The sequence below is a fragment of the Triticum aestivum genome, chromosome 2D, assembly GCF_018294505.1.
Source record: "Triticum aestivum cultivar Chinese Spring chromosome 2D, IWGSC CS RefSeq v2.1, whole genome shotgun sequence".
Taxonomy (NCBI): Eukaryota; Viridiplantae; Streptophyta; class Magnoliopsida; order Poales; family Poaceae; genus Triticum; species Triticum aestivum.
The window spans coordinates 413,666,998-413,685,018 of record NC_057799.1 but is presented as its reverse complement, the minus strand read 5'-3'; the positions used below and the strand labels follow the sequence as shown (position 1 = coordinate 413,685,018).

Below are 18,021 nucleotides of genomic sequence, written 5' to 3'. Positions count from 1 at the left end.
CCACTCCGCCTGTCCTGGCGGCGCCGACTGAGAAGGAGCCCATGCTCCTCTACATCGCCGCGACTAGCCGAGTCGTCAGCACTATTGTTGTGGTCCAGCGCCCGGAGGAAGGCCGAGCCCAGCTAGTCCAGAGGCCGGTGTACTATCTCAGCGAAGTGCTATCCAGCTCAAAGCAAAACTACCCGCACTATCAGAAGATGTGCTATGGGGTGTACTTCGCTGCCAAGAAACTGAAGCCCTACTTCCAAGAGCACCCCATCACGGTCGTGTGCACCGCCCCGCTCGCCGAGATCATAGGCAGCCGGGATGCATCCGGCCGGGTGGCTAAATGGGCCATTGCATTGGCGCCCTACACAATCTTCTACCAACCCCGCACCGCCATCAAGTCGCAAGCATTGGCCGACTTCCTCGTCGACTGGGCCGAGACCCAGTACCTACCGCCGGCTCCCGACTCTACCCATTGGCGGATGCACTTTGACGGGTCCAAGATGCGCACCGGCTTGGGAGCCGACATCGTCCTCACCTCTCCCAAAGGCGACAAGCTCAAGTACACGCTACAAATCCACTTCGCCGCCTCCAACAACGTGGCCGAGTACGAGGCGCTCGTACATGGGCTCCGGCTAGCCAAAGAGCTTGGCATACGCCGGATCCTGTGTTACGGTGACTCAGACTTGGTGGTCCAGCAGTCGTCCGGCGACTGGGACACCAGGGACGCGAACATGGCGAGCTATCGATTCCTCGTCCAGCAGATCAGCGGATACTTCGAAGGGTGCGAGTTCCTGCACGTGCCAAGGGCCGACAACGACCAAGCAGATGCCCTAGCACGGATCGGCTCCACCCGACAAGCCATACCGACTGGCGTCTCCCTCCAGCGCCTCCTCAAGCCGTCTCCAGAGTCGGACTCCATCTTCGTACCGCCTGCGCCAGATACAGCCGGATCCGACTGGAGAAACCCCGCAGGCGGCACGGGGACTTCGACAACTGGCCCGGGGACTGCCGTAGTCGCACCCGGCCCGGGGACTTCAGAACCCGGCCCGGGGACTGCAGCAGTCGGCCCGGGGACTGCAACGACACAAGAAACGGTGGCCGACTCCAACTCCACGCCACCCACCCAGTGGGTGGAATTGTGCAGACTTAACCAAACATTGTTCCAAAAGTAACAAGACAGGAAAACAAAAGATGGCAGACTAGGGCACGACGCGGAAGCCGAGCTGGTCGGTGGAGACGGCCTTGCCGGCTGAAGGAGTGGCCGCCTAGCGGGTCTCGGCTTGGCCACCACCAGTGGCAGGCGACGCACTCGCACGCGACGTAGTGCTGGAGGCGCGGTCAGGCTGAGGCTGGTCGGCTGCTCCACCAGCCAGCTCGGCGTCTTCACCTTCCTCCTCCTCCTCTTCGCCCTCGTCGCTGGAGTCAATCTCCTCCGCCGAGTCTTCACCGTCCGCCGGGTTCAGCCTGAACCACTCCTCTGGCTGGGCGACACCATTGTCGTCTACCTCGGGGGCGAAGACACTGGTGTCGGTGTAGTCGGCGATCGCCGAAGCCCGCCGGATGATAGCCGGCCGCGCCGGCTCCAGCTCCGTGTCGGCTTGCTGCCGCCAGGTAGCCAGCTGATCCAGGCTCAGGCCGGGATACCAGGCCTTGACGAACTCCAGCGCCCGCCTGGCGCCGGAGTGAGCCGCCGAGGCCTTCCAAGCCTCGAAGCGGCCGACTGCCACCTCCAGCCAGTCGGCAGTCCGACTGGGGTGCGAGGAACCACTTGGCCGGGCCATAGGGCGGCCAAGACTTGCGCCCCGGCACGCTGAAGCCGACGGAGCAGTCGGTGAGCCGGCTGGATGCGGGCCTGGATCGCCAAGAGCTACTCCTCCAGCGAACGGCCGGCGGTTGGCGAGATCTCAAAGCCAGCCTGCCTTCGCGCTTGGCGACGGGCCTCGATGGTCTGGTTGGCGGCAGTAGAATAGCCAAGAAAATATTCTGCGCAAGAAAGAAGAAGAAAAGAAGAAAAGAGCACCAAATCAGAAAAAGAGCCAAAGTGGCAGATGGCAAGAAAGGACGAAGAGGTAGGCGGCTTACCGTAAACCAGATCTTCGATCTGGCCATAGCCAGAGATCAGAGTCTGCCTGGCCTCAGCCCAGCCAGCCGCCTCCGTCTCGTACTCGGCCTGGAGGGCGGCTTCGCGGTCCTGCACCGCCTTCAGTGCCGCCCTGTGGCCTTCCTCCTGGTCGGCCAACTTCTTGGCCAGGCGGTCACGTTTCTGCACCAAGGCGGCGAGTTCGGCGTCCTTGGCACGAAGGGCAGTCTGAGACTCCCCCAGCTGTGCCCTCAGACTGGCGTTGGCCGCTGCGGAGACGGCAGAAAAAGAAAGAACAGTAAGAGGAAGTCGTCAAGGAAGATCCGACCCGACTGCTCAGCAGTCGGCCCGAATCTCGGGGACTACACCCAGTGGGTGCGCTGACGCGCCCCCACATGAGATAAAGAACAAAGAACGTACCTCGGCTCTCAGTAAGGTCGGCGGTCTTCTGGGTCAGCTCCCGAGCCTGGGAGTTGAAGGCGGCCGCACGAAGATTGTGGTAGTCCTGCAAGATAGACAGAAGATCGAAGTAAGAGCAAGAATAGCAAAGATAAATCCACCAAGAAGTTCCAAGCCGCCTGCTCAGCAGCCGACTCGGAACTCGGGGACTACACCCAGTGGGTACGCTGACGCGCCCCCACGAAAGAAATCAAGATCAAGAAGAAATCAAAGTCAAGAAGAAGCAAGATAGGAAGACTAACCCGGATGGCCGCCCGCGTCGCGAGGAACTCGTCGGTGAACTGTCTCTGCGCCGCAGCTTGGCCCTGGAGCCGGGTCCGGACGTCCTGCGCAGCAACGTTCATCACGGCCGTCCCTCCGCCTGACGTCCACCCCGATGTAGCGCTGGCCGCCTCCGCATCCTGGGCCGACGAGCTGGAGCCCACAGCCGGCTGCGGCTCCGACGCAGCTTTTTGTGGCTCCGACGCAGCCTTCCCCGCGTGCCGGCTCGGCGGCATCCGGACCGCCATCTCAGTCCTCGCGGCCGGCTTGCCCCCCCCCCCCCCCCCCCCCCCCCGCTGACTGCACAGGCGGCTGATCAGGCCGGCCGCCTTGAGCCGCCCCAGTTGGCGGGGTCGGCACCGGCGCCCTCTCCAGGATGATGACGTCATCGTCTCTCCCCGGCCCTGGCTGGTTGCCGCTGGCTCCCTCTGGCGAGGGCTCCACGTCCCCAGGCGCCATGACGCGCAGCGGGGTGACCATCAAAACCTCCCCCGCCGCCGCCGCGGCCGCAGCCTCCGCTTGGGCCCTGGCTGTGGCATCGGCAAGCGCCTTCGCCGCCTCCTCCTCCCGTGCCGCCTGGGCGGCGGCCGCCTTCCGTACCTCCGCCTCCCGCGCCTCCTGCTCCTCCCGCGCCTCCTGCTCCTCCCGCGCCTCCTGCTCCTCCCGCGCGTTCCGTTCTGTCGCCGCCTGAAGCTCGGCGCGGGGGTCCACACAGCGGGTGGTGCTCCCAGACCCCCTCGGCGACTCGACGAGGGAGGCAGCAGCCGCCCGCTCAAGTGACAACGGAGCTTTGATCGTTGGAGAAAAAGACAAGGGTTCAGGAACCACCAGAGAAAAGAATGAAAAAAAAAGAGTATACAAGAGAATTCGAACTTACGCCGACACGGTCTACGGCTGCTTCACTGTCTTGCGGAAGCGAGCCGCCTTCGCGGCCGCCTCCTCCCGCCTGGTTGCCGCCGCCCCGCCCCTGGGCTTCTTCGTCCGACTGCCGAACAAACCCTGGGCGGCGCGACACTTTTGCCCTCCGCCCCGAGCAGGCGGTGCAGCGGAGGAACCCGCGCCGCGTCCAGATGCCGGCTGGCGGCGCGGGGCGACCTCGGCTTCATCGTCGTCCGGCCAGTCATCGAAGGTGACTCCGAGCCCGGAGCCGCCTGCTTCGCCGCCGGCTTGGCCACCACCCGGCTCGATGTTGTCGTCCATACCGGCCGCCCCCAAGTCGGGGTCCTCCAGATCGTGTTCGGTCCGGTCGGGAACGAATCGACGCTCCGCGTCTGACCCGCCGGCCGGCCGAAGAAGAGGGCTCTGTCGAAAAACAAACTGACTAAGTTAGAGTCGGCCAAGAGGAACTCGGCAACAAAGCAAAGAGAAAGAAAAAGAGACAAGGAGAACGTACCGTAGGTGGCGGAATGGCTCGGCTATATGGCTCCTTGCCGAACTGCCACTCTTCGGTGAGTTTGCAGTTCGCAAGGTAGTTCACCATATAGGCGACCTCCTCGCGCGGCATCTCCTTGGTGCACATTCGGCTCGGATCGAGCTGGCCGCTCATCTGACAGATCAGATGAGGCCGGCTCTGGAGCGGAAGAACCCGGCGCGTGACGAATGCGGCCAGCAGGTCGGGCCCCGTCAAGCCCTCCGACTGGGTCAGCTCTCGCACTCGGGCGACGGCGGCGGACCCGGCCGGCGTCAGAGTCACGGCCCGGAAGGACCACTAGGGCCGCCTGCCCGCCGGTGGGCCGGCTACGTAAGCCGGCAGGTTGATGTAGTCGCCCCGCGGGGCGATGTTCCGCACGTAGAAGTACGATTTTTGCCACTTCTTCACCGATTGGATCAGCGTGATGACGGGGAAGGGGTTGTCAGCGACGGACCTCCGCGACGCGATGAAGGCGCCAGTCTGAGCCGGCACGCCCTGCATGCGCGTGCCCAGCTTGGACTGGAAGAACTCCCCCCAGATCTCGAGGGTGGGGAGGACGCCGAGGTAGCCCTCGCACAGGGTGACGAAGGCTGATAGCAGCACCACCGCGTTTGGGGTGAGGTGGTGCGGCTGGAGCTGGTAGAAATCGAGCCAGGAGCGGAAGAAGGCGCTCACTGGCAGGCCGATGCCGCGCAAGAAGTGCGAGCGGAAGACCACCCGCTCGCCCTCCCGCGGCTCCGGCGTAATTTCCCTCGCCGGTGCGAGGCGGGCTCCACCTTGTCCGCGCCGGGCAGCCGCCGCGCCTGGCGGAGGAACTCGACGTGATCTTCGTGGACATTGGAGCCGTCCCAATCCCCGCCATACTGCTCCGTGGCGGGAGGCATGGTGAGAACAAGTGCGGCGACGGAGGAGCGAGTAGTGGAAGAGCGCGGCGGCGAGGCGCTGTCGCGAGAAACGGCGAGCGAGGAAGATGGTGGAAGTAGGAGGAGCGTGCGAGGGCCTGCCGCCCTCCACCTCCCCCTACTTATAGCTCCGCGAGGCGAAGCCGGGGAGGCCGGACGTGGGGGGAGACATGGGATTAACTGCACCCATTCCCCCCACGCCCCGCGATTATTGCGCCCTAAAGGCGAGCCGAAACTGCCGCAAGGAGACGTGCGGGCGGTTTCGGGATGCAAAGAATCCGCGCCTGGGCCCGGGCGCAGACGTGGCGGGCCCCCGCCCTGCGGCGACGTCCTGTCGCGCGCGTGGGCTGGCAGGCTTTCTGGCCGAGGGAGGCCACGTGGTTCGCAGACGGCAAGTGGCCGGCCCGCGGCCCAGTGCACACACTAGCGAGCTCCCGCCCTTCGACTCCGGAGTTTTCGACCAAGGCGGCACGCCTAACCAAAGCCGGCTCCCAGCTGCCGACTTGTCAAGATAGGAAGCTGATCGAGCTTCTCAACCCCTACTCCACCTCGAAGCCCAATCAGCATCGGGGACTACTGTCGGAGTAAATGGCCACGGGTAGCCTAACCGACTGCCCCTGGTTCTTCTGAAAAAATTATCAGGCCTTTGGGCCTCCAAGCACTCCAAGCATTGGGCCGCCTTCCCTGGCCGGCTACCTCTGAAGCCGACTCCTGGAAGGCGACCCAGCCTCAGCAACCCCTCCCCAGGACAACTACGGGGTGGCCGACTCCAAGAAGCCGGCCGAGACCACAACCACCAAAGCTACACCCACATAACGGTGACAAGACGGGGTGTGGCCACAGTGCGGCCCACTACCCCCGAAGCCCGAGGCAGGCATGGCCACAGGAGGCCGTACGGGATGACCGTCTCCTGTTCGGCTCGGCACTGTAGCCATGCCAGCCTCAACGTCATCCACGACCGACTCCTGTACGGCCTGCGGGCGGCGGGCCCCTTGTGCTAGAGAGAGGCGCAAAGGCGGCCCGGCCTCCCCCAGTCGGCCAGGGGTGTAGCCGGCCCCCAGAAGCCGGCTACTCCCTTCCTCGAAGCGGGAGCCCCATTAAGGAGACAAGACGAGGTGAGGCTACAGTGAGAGCCCTCGAGGCGGCACACTATAGCCACGCTTACCTCGACAAAGCCCTCGTCATCATAGGCGAGGCTACAGTAAGCAGCCGCCGACAAGACCCTAGGCGGTGGGGCCGGCCTGTCGGCCAAGAAGCCGGCAGCCGGCGGGACCCACCAGTCGGCGGGCCCCAACAGCCGGCGGAGAAGCCGGCGAGTGTAGACACTGACGGCTGGGACCAGAGCCCAGCCGGATTACAATTGTACCCCCGGGGGGTAGGCCTATATAAACCCCCCGGAGCACCCATGCAAAGGGTTGGCTTCTAAGCATAGCACACACACCATAGATAGAGAGAAGTGAGAGCTAGCCTTGTTCTTCTTCTCCCTTGAACCCAACAGCTCTAGGAGCAATTGTAGCTACCTTTACCGATCTAGTGATCATGCGGAGACCCCACAGAGCAGGACTAGGGGTGTTATCTCCTCGAAGAGCCCCGAACCTGGGTAAGATCCGCCGGCGTGCATGTCTACGCCTCATCCCGTTTCCAGGCACCGGCGACGTCTTATTGGCACCCACAATGATAAGCCACCCGTTGGCATATGTCGCACCAACCACCCGACAGTGGGACGTCACCGAGCTGAACGTGTGCTGAACGCGGAGGTGTCGTACGTTCGGTACTGAGGATCAGTCGATCGTGAAGACGTACGACTACATCAACCGCGTTTTCATAACGCTTTCGCTTTCGGTCTACGAGGGTACGTAGACAACACTCTCCCCTTTCGTTGCTATGCATCGCCATGATCTTGCGTGTGCGTATGATTTTTTTTGAAATTACTATGGTCCCCAACAGCATGAGCTTCCTAGAAATTGCTCTATCATAGGCCGTGACCAGCAGTACATCTTGCTTATACAAGCTTTAGAACACATTAAGACAAACATCAACCTGCCTTATACATTAGAGAGTACTGCCTCTCCAGTGGAGTGGATTGGTAAGGTTACTCTCCTTAGCTACCTAGTATCTTGTTTTCGCATGTCCTGATTCATGGGATCTTCGATCACATAGGTTGGGTTACCACCATGGCAACTGATGCCCTTTGACATCTGGTTTGGATAGCGAAGGTTCCATGCTTTTCTTTCAAGGAGTAACTCTGAGTTAACAAACCCACGAGAGGATGTGCACTACGACAAAGGCTTTGACATGTTCTTGCGAGATAATCAAATTATAGTTTTTCAGCCGGACCTTTAACAACCTTAGGGTTGTAAACACTAGAATTAAACATGCATGGGTACGAGGTCTTGTTCTTACATCCATATATTTGTGCTCAGGGTCATCATGATATCAATTTGTGCTCTGGAAGACACCCATTAATATGTGTTTGACAGAATGATGTGGGGCATGTGTATAAATTACGTCTTGATCGGTGCATGACCTCCATCAAGAGTCAATTGTCCAACCGCAGGACCTTACCATCTCGTGGGGTTACCTCGGTTAGTAAGAATAAAGATACAAACAAAAGCACTTGACGTTTAATTATTACACCTCGTTGATCCCCAAGGGTTGGCTGTCCGTTATCGTACTAAACATTTCTTTCACTAGTGTTCAGTATAGTGTGTCGCGTCCTCCTCGCTCCTTACCTCCCCATTGATTGATATTCGAGATTCTGGGTACCTGTAGGGTCGTAGAACAAGAAAGAGACTACAGACAACTCCGTTGCAATCGGACACATACATGAAAGTCATTCCATCGATCCCTTGTACAAACACATCGGGTTGCAAGGTTATGCCTCAACCCATTGCCTTACCGAATTACTCACACATGGCAATCGGGGTGCAAGAAGAAATCACCAGAGAAGACATAAATAGGAATGTTCTATTGACAATATGTCTTACAGTGGTTCCTATATACGACACATGATTACAAGTATGGCTAAATTGGAGAAGGGAAGTTGCAGTGATGAGGATGTTGTTGGCTATGGAGATGAGACGGGAAATGGCGGCTAGGCTTGAAAAATGGTTCTGGTTCGCGAATGGTGCTCTCTGCCCTCCTCTGTTGCTCTGAATCAACGAACCCCTTTGATCCCTCTTAATAGTGCAGGATCCTTATAATTCATAACTGAAAAAGCTATGCTTCTTTCCTCGTTTTCGCCATGCTTGAGTCATGAATACTTTGGTGGGTCCATGATCCCTACACAAGGATGCGAAAGGGACTACTCTCCTGTGTATACACTTGGCAAATGTAATTAGTCCCCTATATGGATATTGTCGTCAACATTAAAATATGATTAAGGGCATGATTGAACTTTCAGACACAACATCTTTTGACTTGGATTTTGACTCGAAATATGCAACACTGTCACACCATTTTTGCTTTATCTTTGCGCTCAGAAGGAATTTGAAGGTGAACTTAATTGGATTGGAAAGTGCACGGGATAAGCTTTGTTACAAAAAAGATTCACACAATTCTGACTCCAGATGCAAAAGTTGCAAGTGTTTGAAGTTACGTATGTCTATGAAGTCCGAATCTGAGTCTAGAATCTATGAGACTCTGCTCTAACTCTCATGGGCCAAAAGTGACATGAGAGGACTTCTTGCACAATTCCTAATCAATTCATTTTCCTTTTATCTAGACACATGGTTTGTACAGGTGTCTGGTAATTCTGTAATTAGGCATGAAATAAAAATAGGTGAAGTATTTTTTCTAGATAATATAAACAAATTACTACATATTTTTCATTGGAAATCACCTCAAAATATACATGTATGCAATATGTTTGATCATATACAAAGTAGCCATGTCCTCATCACCATCCGCTAGACCGTGATAGCTCTGCCTCAACGAGGCGGAGCGCGGCTGCCTGTTCGAGCATATTGTGGTGGAGACGGTGTAGGCGGTGGCAGATAGGAATGCTGCCAACATCGGCAGCTCGGTGTCGTTCGCGCCAGGCCGTAACGATTATGAGACCGGACCGTCCGGTTCAATCGTCGACCTTATCTCCATCGATGACGCCGACGGCCAGACGAGGGACTCCGACAAGGTGTAGGGCGTAGGACACAGACATTTCGCGAAGAGCAGATTAGGGTTAGTTTTACTTTCGCTATGTGGAAAAAAAATCCTGATGTTAATGTAAATATTGTGACCGTTTTTTTAGGGTGTGACCGTTTTTATTTGATGCACTGAGTTGGTGGTTCACTTCCGTAAACCTGTCATCCGAACGTGTCGGCGAAGGATTGGTGAGTTTCCCTACGATCGGTTTTAAATAGCCCCATCCCTATCCCGACCCCTTGTGCTGTTGTAGCTGGTGGCTCAGGCGATTCCTCCTCCCCATCTAGCTTTCCAAACGCCAAAGTCCCCTTTGTGCTTCAACAACCATGAACACAAGAAACCGCAGCTCCATGGCTCCTTCCCTTGCCGGCGGGCGGCCACGCCTACAGCCAGAAGACCAAAGCTTTGGCTTCGATACACCCTGATCCGCCTCAGTCCATTCAGATTTGAGGGGAAACTTCCCTTGGTTTCTGGGTGAATTGAGCCGGATTGAAGATTTATAAAAGCAAAGCTCTATGGCTGAGGTGCATCGCGGTGGTCTGTGCGCGCCGACGGATGGCGGGGCCCAAGATCCCCGCAGTTCTGGCTCCGGAGCTGAGCCTCTTCAGATCTTCCGATCCCTCGGCAGGCAAAGACGGATCGGGGCAGCTCCCGGAGACCGGAGTGGAGCTAGCGGATCTGCCCGGACCCGACCCGACCTGATCTGACCGGAGATCGGGGCTGCGGGACCTGCCCAATCCTCCCGACTCTTTGCCTGGAGATTTTAGCCCGGCCCGCATCGGCCTCCAATCCCGTGGGCCGTGGCCCGTGCGCCCGGCGTATTCCATTTTGGGACTAAACGCCCAACACGCCGCTATGCGACCGTTGGTTCGCACCACACACGCAAGCCACAACAAGGCCCCTCCTCAGAGCGCACAGACCGAGGCGACGAACGCGCCGCGATCCGCGAGGTCTCCGCCGCCCACCCCCGCCGCCCCACGCCGCCCTGCTCCTCCCGCCGGTAAGCCCCACCGTCTCCCCATCTTTCCCTCCTCTTGCATTTCGTGCTGCCTCAGCTGCCTCGCTTCCCTCGCCATCCAGGATCTGAACCCCAAAACCCTAGTGCTCTGCTTTCGCGGTTTGTTCTTTGATTCCTAGTTCCGATCCGCTCATACTTTTCCCGTGTGGTTTCCGCGGGAGTCGGCCCGGGTTGTTATCTGTTGACGCAGCCGTGACCGTTGGCTGTAGCTTAACCTGTATACAGCCCGTTGGGAGTTTTCATCTGTCGCCTAGGCTACACTCGCGGTACGGTGCTGGGATCCATTTAGTCTTACCGAATTGCCCATTCACATTTGTTCATCGGGCAGGTGATAATATCCGTTGGGTCTTACCAAAACAATCAATCTGTCTTCATCTTCCCCATTGCAGTAGGCAGTGATAATATCTGCTTGCTGAGCATCACCACCTTATCGTAGCCAATTCTGATATCTTGACAGGATTTGTTGAAACCTTACCAAATCAGCAACTAACCGCTTGTTTACATTCACTAATATCTGCAGCAATGGTGAAGGAGAAGAGTCGTCTGAATATTGTGGTCATAGGCCATGTCAACTCTGGGAAGTCGACCACCACTGGCCATTTGATATGCTTGCTTGGGGGCGTTGACCGGCTTGCAATTGAGAGGCTCGAGAAGGAAGCTGCTGAGATGAATAAGAGCTCATTCAAGTACGCGTGGGTGCTTGACAAGCTCAAGGCTGAGCGGGAGAGGGGTAATACCATTGACATCACACTCTCGAAGTTCGAGACCACCAACTACCTCTGCACGGTTATTGATGCCCCTGGTCACCGCGACTTCATCAAGAACATGATCACCGGTACCTCCCAGGCTGACTGTGCTGTTCTCATCATTGACTCGACCATTGGTGGTTTTGAGTCTGGTTTCTCCCAGGATGGGCAGACCCGTGAGCATGCTCTCCTTGCTTTCACTCTTGGAGTGAAGCAGATGATCTGCTGCTGTAACAAGGTATGCCCTATTGAAAACTCTTTATATGACAAGCATTTTACCATATGTTGTAACTATGATACGTCTCAGCTGCTATCAACACTTCCATGTTTTACGTTATCTATGGGCAAAAGCACCAGACATGTAATGTTGCAGTTATTTTACCTTGACTGGCTGTTCCATTTGTACTTAAGATTAGCCAGATACCTGAAATGATCTGTCTGTATAACATAATTTGATTTATATAGTCTTGGAATATCTACCTTGTTGCCTTATAAATTACAAATTTCATTGTCATTCAACTGCTAGCAGCAGATAATTTCTTGATAATGTGGGTGTGCTTATGTTTAAATTATATCCGTTGGCCATTAATTTTGTTTCATATGTTGTATAGGGTTGCAATTTTCACTTTTATCTAACTAATGTGAATTTTCTGCTTCTTTGTTCGACACGGATCAATATATCCTGAAGTAGATTAGTTAGGTTTCTGGAAAAGCAAGATGGTCATGCAAGATGTGCTTCGTTGCCTTGAAATTCGCAAGTTTTGTTGAGCTAAAGAGAATGTTGTCCATCTCTGTTCAGATGGATGCCACTACTCTTGTTTACTGCAAGCTTATGTTTAAATTATGTTCTTCGGCCATTAAGTTTGTTCCATGTTGTAGTCCTGGAAATGGTTTCCATCTCTCTTGGTTGTATGGGTTACAGTTTTCAGTTTAATCTAACTAATGGAACATTCTGCTTGTCTGTTCTAGACTGATCTATACATCCTAAATTAGACTAGTTAGATTTCTAAATGAGCATATGGCCCTGCAAGATGTGTTGTTATCTTTTACTGTCTTATCTTTGTTGCCTTGAAGTTTGCAATTTGTGTTAACTAAAAGAGAATGTTGTGTATCACTGTTCCAGATGGATTGCACTACTCCCAAATACTCGGTATGATGAAATAGTGAAGCAGGTGGCATCTTATCTGAAGAAGGTTGGGTACAACCCGGACATTCTCCCCTTTCTTCCAGTCTCAGGATTTGAGGGTGACAACATGGTTTGAGAGGTCTGCCAACCTTGACTGGTACGAGGGCCCCACCCTCCTTGAGGCTCTTGATCAGATCGTCGAGCCCAAGAGACCCATCACAAAGCCCCTGCGTCTTCCGCTTCAGGACGTTTACAAGATTGGTGGTATTGGAACTGTGCCCATTGGTCGGCTTCAGACTGGTACCATGAAGCCTGGCATGGATGTTACCTTTGGTCCCACTGGCCTGACCACCGAGGTGAGCTCCCTTGAAATGCATCACGAGGCTGTCCAGGAGGCCCTTCCTGGTGATCTTGTTGGCTTCAATGTCAAGAATGTAGCTGCCATGGATCTGAAGCGTGGGTATGTGGCATCAAATGCCAAAGATGACCCTGCCAAGGAGGCTAGGAGCTTCACTTCGCAGATTATAGTGCTGAACGACACCGGAGTTATCAGGAATGGGTACACACCTGTGCTGGACTGCCACACCTCCCACATAGCTGTGAAGTTTGCTCAGTTGGTGACAAAGATTGACAGGCGATCTGGCAAGGAGGTTGAGAAAGAGCCCAAGTTTCTTAAAAAGGGTGATGCTGGGATTGTGAATATGATTCCCACCAAGCTTATGGTAGTGGAGACCTTCACCAACTACCCTCCTCTAGGCCGTTTTGTTGTTCGTGATATGAAGCAAACGGTCGTTGTTGGAGTTGTCAGGAGTGTCGTGAAGATGGAGCCTGTGCCACCTCCATTGTCAGCGGCTGAGGACAATCAGCCTCTGCTGCCTCAATTGGCAAAGGCTAGGGACATCACTGTTGCTAGGGAGGATAACTCGTTGCCTCCCGCCACCGAACCTAATGTGGTGGGGTATATTTCGGTCGTGGCCACACCTCTTGGTGGTGGCCCACCGACATTGTAAGTCTTCAAGTTGACCTACTTTGTTAGTTAAGTCTTTGTTACGTATTTATATTTGTGAATGATCTAATTGGGTTTTTCTGCAGCATCACAGTGAAGGGAACAGACACCTACGGTGGCCCGTTTATGGAGAGTGCAGAAAAGAAACTGAAGAGCAACCGTGAGCTAGTTTTCCTTGTAGGTCCCAGGAATGAGACTCCGGCCGCAGGTTTGTTGATTGCTTGTGTGCACACTGAGTTGCAGATTCTTCTCTTCTGACATTCAGGCTGTCTTAATTCTATTGTTTGAAGTGCAGATGCGCTTATGTGCTCGCTGCGTGGCTATCAAGACAAGGATACAAACCTGCTGCCCATGTGGTACTACGAAGCATAGGTGTCTTGGTCCAGTTACATAGGTGTGTTTCAAGGATGAAACTGGAAGCTTATATTGTATATATATGTGATGTACGACCTTTGTGATGCTATAATAGGTCCAGCAATTTGGACGCGGAGTTTGTGAGCGCGAGCACCTGTGTGCTCGGTATTGCAATTGGCTTCATTTTGCTATTCTTCTGATTTCGTGTAGCCAGTGTTCGTTTCTGTTTCTGTTCACATTAGTGTCCATGCTTGAAGAATCTGAACACAGACCAAAGCTGATAGTAATTATACATCGTCTTATCTGGATCATCTTATTCTGGGATATCAGAGAAAATGACTGCCAAGCCACCAGATATACTAGGTCTACACAACTGGACGGAACCGTAATGCAGGCCAACACAGACTGCACCTAAACATTGCTATGTACACTCTGACGGAACCTTAATACACTCTGCTTGCTGCGTCATGGCAATTATGCCATGAACACAAGCGTGCACATCACTCTGCAACTTAACTACTAAAACGACTCTTCAACTTTTCTTCCCTTGAAACTTCACCAGTTGCTGTTTAATTGCATAAGAAACAGGGCTATCTTAACATTTACAGTTCTTCATGACAACTAGTAGCAGGCAGAAGAGCAGCTTGTGTACTTTTCGGCGGGAAGGTCTCATATTGATCCACTGGATTTTGTCCATGTGAAGCTTGCAGAGATACTAAACACTACTACCTCTAGTGACCTAAAACGTACAGTATTATATTTGTTTATAGAGGGAGTATTTCTGAAAACGTCCGACTCTAGCTTGAAGGAACTGAGAACTTTTCACATGCTTTTGTTGTCTATTCGACATTCACAACTTAAGATATTGTCGCAACAGTAGCTTATTGTCGCTTGTTGATTATGTTCATAGTTCAGAACTTTAGCTTGGAGAACAACAGTTTTGGATCTTGTTTGTGTTACTGTCAGCAACAAAGGATCACCCAATCATCTCGATGTTTGAATCCACTAGAACCGAACAAGGGCCTTACAACCGAAACCGAAACCTGCCAGCTAAATAGAGGAAATTTCTTGTTGAAGCTTGCAATTCATCTGCCCAAAACCGAAACGTGCCAACTAAACAGAACACCTTCAACTAGCGCTTGTTTCTTGTTAAGTGTAGCACAAATATTACTAACTTTGTACTAAACCAGAGTCCATTAATATGGATCGGGCAGAGTTTTTTTTCTCCATGTTAAACTGTTAAGTTAGTTCCAGGTCACATTAATTGACCACAAAAAGGAGCATATGTTCCCTGCTTACTGATAAAACAAAATGCTGCCAGGATTAAACTTACACTTCATTCAATCAAGGAATACTAAAGTTGACTCAAATTATGTTATCAGCTTTGGCACAAAGGGCATTACCAGTTACAACACAAACTTGAACTGAAGACACTATGGGAAGTTCTTCTTTGCAACATGAGAAGCCCATATAGCTTCGCCGGACAGGAAGTGAATTGAGGCAGCTGAATCGATCCCACTGGTAATTATCTTCTCCACCAAAAGCTTCTTAGTCTCAGCAAAGGGGAAGCTGGACGGCGGAGGGTTGTCGCGGCACATCTCACACGCCAGCCTATTGTATAGGAACACATTCTTTAGATTCACCGCGGCTTCCATGACACACCTGACATGCGTCAGCATGTATTCTTTAGATTCAAAACCAAAGATTACTAGCGTTTCCAGACTCCGGTGCTGGAAACGAGATGCAGATGATTCCCACCTTAGACCCTTCCTTATGCTATACGAGAGTGCCCTCCTCTTCTCCCTGTCCGTTTCCATTGTACACAAATGATCCCACTCCTGCGTACCATAGGACGACACTGGTCAATGGAAACGGTTTATCAATATTGCAGCCATTTGTATTTGAAGCAAAAAGCTAAGAACATACCGTCAAATATAGCTCCTTCAAGTTGGGCGCAGGTTCAAGAATGAACAATGACCAGGAGAGGTCATACCCTTCTGGAATTTCAGCCATATGCACAAAAGTTAGCTGGCAGAACACGGCTGCCAGCTGTCTCGTCAGATGTTCTGGTTGCACCCAAATCTGCATCAAATAAACATGTGATGATATAAGTGGAAAAAGAAGTGAACCCATAACTAGCAAAACATCTATGTCGACTTACCTTTTCGCTCTCAAATCCTAACCTCAGGTTACGCACAGAGGTGCCGCCAAGAAACTCACTTAACTTGACCATTTTGTGGCTACTAAGACAAACATTGGTGAGATCTACAGTCTCGAGCAATGGTACATCACCAACTGATAGTGGATCTTGGAAAGCGATCCAACCATGAAAGGCCATCTGTGTGAGTTTTGGGAGGGAGATGAGCACGACTTTTCTAAATGAACAATTAACGATCTCAAGCTCACCGAGCTCCAGGTGTTCAACTTGCAGTGTGGTCCAAACCCCTGAGTTGCAATTGAACATGCGTAGGTGTTTTAGTTGCTTGCAGGTAAGGAGGACATTACAGATGTCTGATTTACCAAATCTCAAATCCTGCAGTTTGAGGCGCGTGAGACCACCAAATGCACCCGGGCAAGCTTCAAAGAACAACATAAAATTTCTCCCATAGTAGACCAGATCATCATCGCCGCGGCGGGAGTAATGCGCCTCTGTCAAAATTGCGAATTGGGCTGTCTCAACCTTGTGGGTAGCCATGATCTGGCCAACAGCATGTCCAATGGATATGGTGTCATTGTCTCTCAAAAAGAACTTCATGGACAGGAGGTGGATGGTGTTTCGGCTTGGATCCCTGCGTGACATGATGCTCTTTGTTGCTTCAACCGCAGCTCCATTGATTCGAACAATTTCGCGTTCGTAGCATGCAGTTGTTCCCTCAGGGAGGAAATCCAAAACGTCTAACTTAATTTGAGAGAGCATAGCAGGGAGCTGCTGCCACCGTCGGGAGAGGACACATGTTCTTGCAGCGTCGTGAACATTGAGCCGGTCAAGAATGGTGAGCAAAATATGATCAGGCAAGTTGCTAAGCACGTCTTCTCGATTACCATCCTGCATTTGGCATGGAAACATATTAGAGTTGATTTCTTAGTCTCAAAGGCGCACTTTCAAAAAATTTAGCCTAAAGATACTATTTTGATGTAGTCTAAAGATGCAATTCTGTAGTCTCGAAGATACAATTTTGACATTTTTGACAAATGAAAACTACTTGCTATGTGTAAAGAGTTTTTTTATTTTTGCCGAGAATATTGTGAAGGATTCCCTGAAAAGAAAGGACAAAGGACTCACCTCCATGGTGTAGATCAGCCGATGACCAAGAGGAGGAGCGAGGGAGGTCCTCGTCGCCGGATGTGTTTTCTGATGACTCGCGGGTGGCTCGGTCTCCACTGAACCTGATGGCTTCGGCGCTGACCGCTTGGAGGGGATATATAGTGGCTTGGGTCAAGCTTCCAACTTCGGAGTCAGAAATTGGAGAGCAAACTCGAAATTGGAAGGCGATCCCCCTTAATTCTGCTGGGGGTTGACCGAGAAAGAGACGGAGCCGATCTCCGTCCGAAATGAAAACAGAAACGGATCAATTTCGGTATGCAGCTCGAAAAGGAGCTGCTTTTTATTCGCCGGCCTCTTCCGGAACTGCAAACAAGTGCAGCAGAGGCCGCAGTCGCCGTCCAGACAGCCCGCAAGAGCAAATTAGGAAGCCGGCGCTGCTGCCAGCGCTCGAGCGACGAACGGCCACGAAGCTCCGTTGCAGGTGTTGCTGATGCGGCGCGACGCGCCAGCCTGGGAGAAAAGAAAGACGACGGTGCGACGAGGGAGCGCGGCTGCGTCGGCATTCGGCCGGTGGACGGGCAGCTGACCCATCTCTCGCCTCCAATTAATCTCCCTGCATTTCTCTCTCTGTATGGAAACCCTAGATCTGAGACGAACCGCGAGGTTGGGATGGAGTTCGGACTTTGGAGGGGGACGACTAAGAGCAACTTTAACGGACCCCGCATCTTGCCCGGCCCGCAAAATAACCGTCAAAATGCAGGTCGAGGCGGGAAAATCATTATGATCAGACCCCGCATCCCGCCCCGGCCCGTAAATATTTTTGCGGGGGCGGCAAAACATCTCCCCAACCTCTAGATTCACGGGCTAGGAGGACGACCCGAGCTCAGCCCCTATCCGCAGCGAGATTTGACGGGAGGGACATTTCCGCGCGCCCGTTCCCACTCCCCCCACCCTCCGCCACCATTGCCCCGCCACCGCACGCTCCGGTGCATCTTCCCCGGCCGTCCTTCGCCGCCATGGATGACTCTCGGTTATCCCCCGTCACCGTCGAGGTCGCGCACGCTCCTTCCCCTCGGGTGGATCTCGTCGCAGGCCATGTTGGCCCCACCGTCGTCCGAGTTAACGCCGCGCCTGCTCGCAAGCGGCAGGGCAACGTGGTCATGCAGGGCGGGAATCCGGCAGCCCCCGCCGCGAAGGCCCGCGCTCCGGGCGCCAACGCTGCTGCGCGATCTCGGCCGGCGGCGAAGAAGGTCACCAAGGCCGGC

At 53.7% G+C, this 18,021-nt stretch overlaps 1 protein-coding gene and 1 pseudogene across 3 annotated transcripts; one reads left to right on the top strand and one right to left on the bottom strand.

Moving 5' to 3' along the window:
- Window positions 1–9,499: 9,499 nt before the first annotated feature.
- Window positions 9,500–13,793, top strand: LOC123053500 (elongation factor 1-alpha-like; annotated as a pseudogene).
- A 962-nt stretch (window positions 13,794–14,755) lies between these two features.
- Window positions 14,756–17,442, bottom strand: LOC123053501 (uncharacterized). 3 transcript variants are annotated; one of them, XM_044476972.1, is made up of 5 exons: window positions 16,775–17,442; window positions 15,653–16,537; window positions 15,418–15,573; window positions 15,250–15,329; window positions 14,756–15,153 (listed from the first exon to the last, which is right to left on the bottom strand). In XM_044476972.1, the coding sequence occupies exons 1-5, from the start codon at window positions 16,778–16,780 to the stop codon at window positions 14,925–14,927; spliced, it is 1,356 nt and encodes a 451-aa protein (XP_044332907.1). In that variant the 5' UTR covers window positions 16,781–17,442; the 3' UTR covers window positions 14,756–14,924. The 3 variants fall into 3 exon arrangements, with proteins under 3 accessions (XP_044332907.1, XP_044332908.1, XP_044332906.1); XM_044476973.1 differs by having other exon boundaries at window positions 14,756–15,102; XM_044476971.1 differs by having other exon boundaries at window positions 14,756–15,329.
- Window positions 17,443–18,021: the final 579 nt, after the last annotated feature.

Excerpts from the sequence above, each read along its gene's own strand:
- LOC123053501 (XM_044476971.1), bottom strand. Across the intron at positions 15,574-15,652 it reads TAGGATTTGAGAGCGAAAAG|ATTTGGGTGCAACCAGAACA; the intron begins GTAAGTCGACAT and ends TATTTGATGCAG. Across the intron at positions 15,330-15,417 it reads TGAAGGAGCTATATTTGACG|GAGTGGGATCATTTGTGTAC; the intron begins GTATGTTCTTAG and ends TATGGTACGCAG.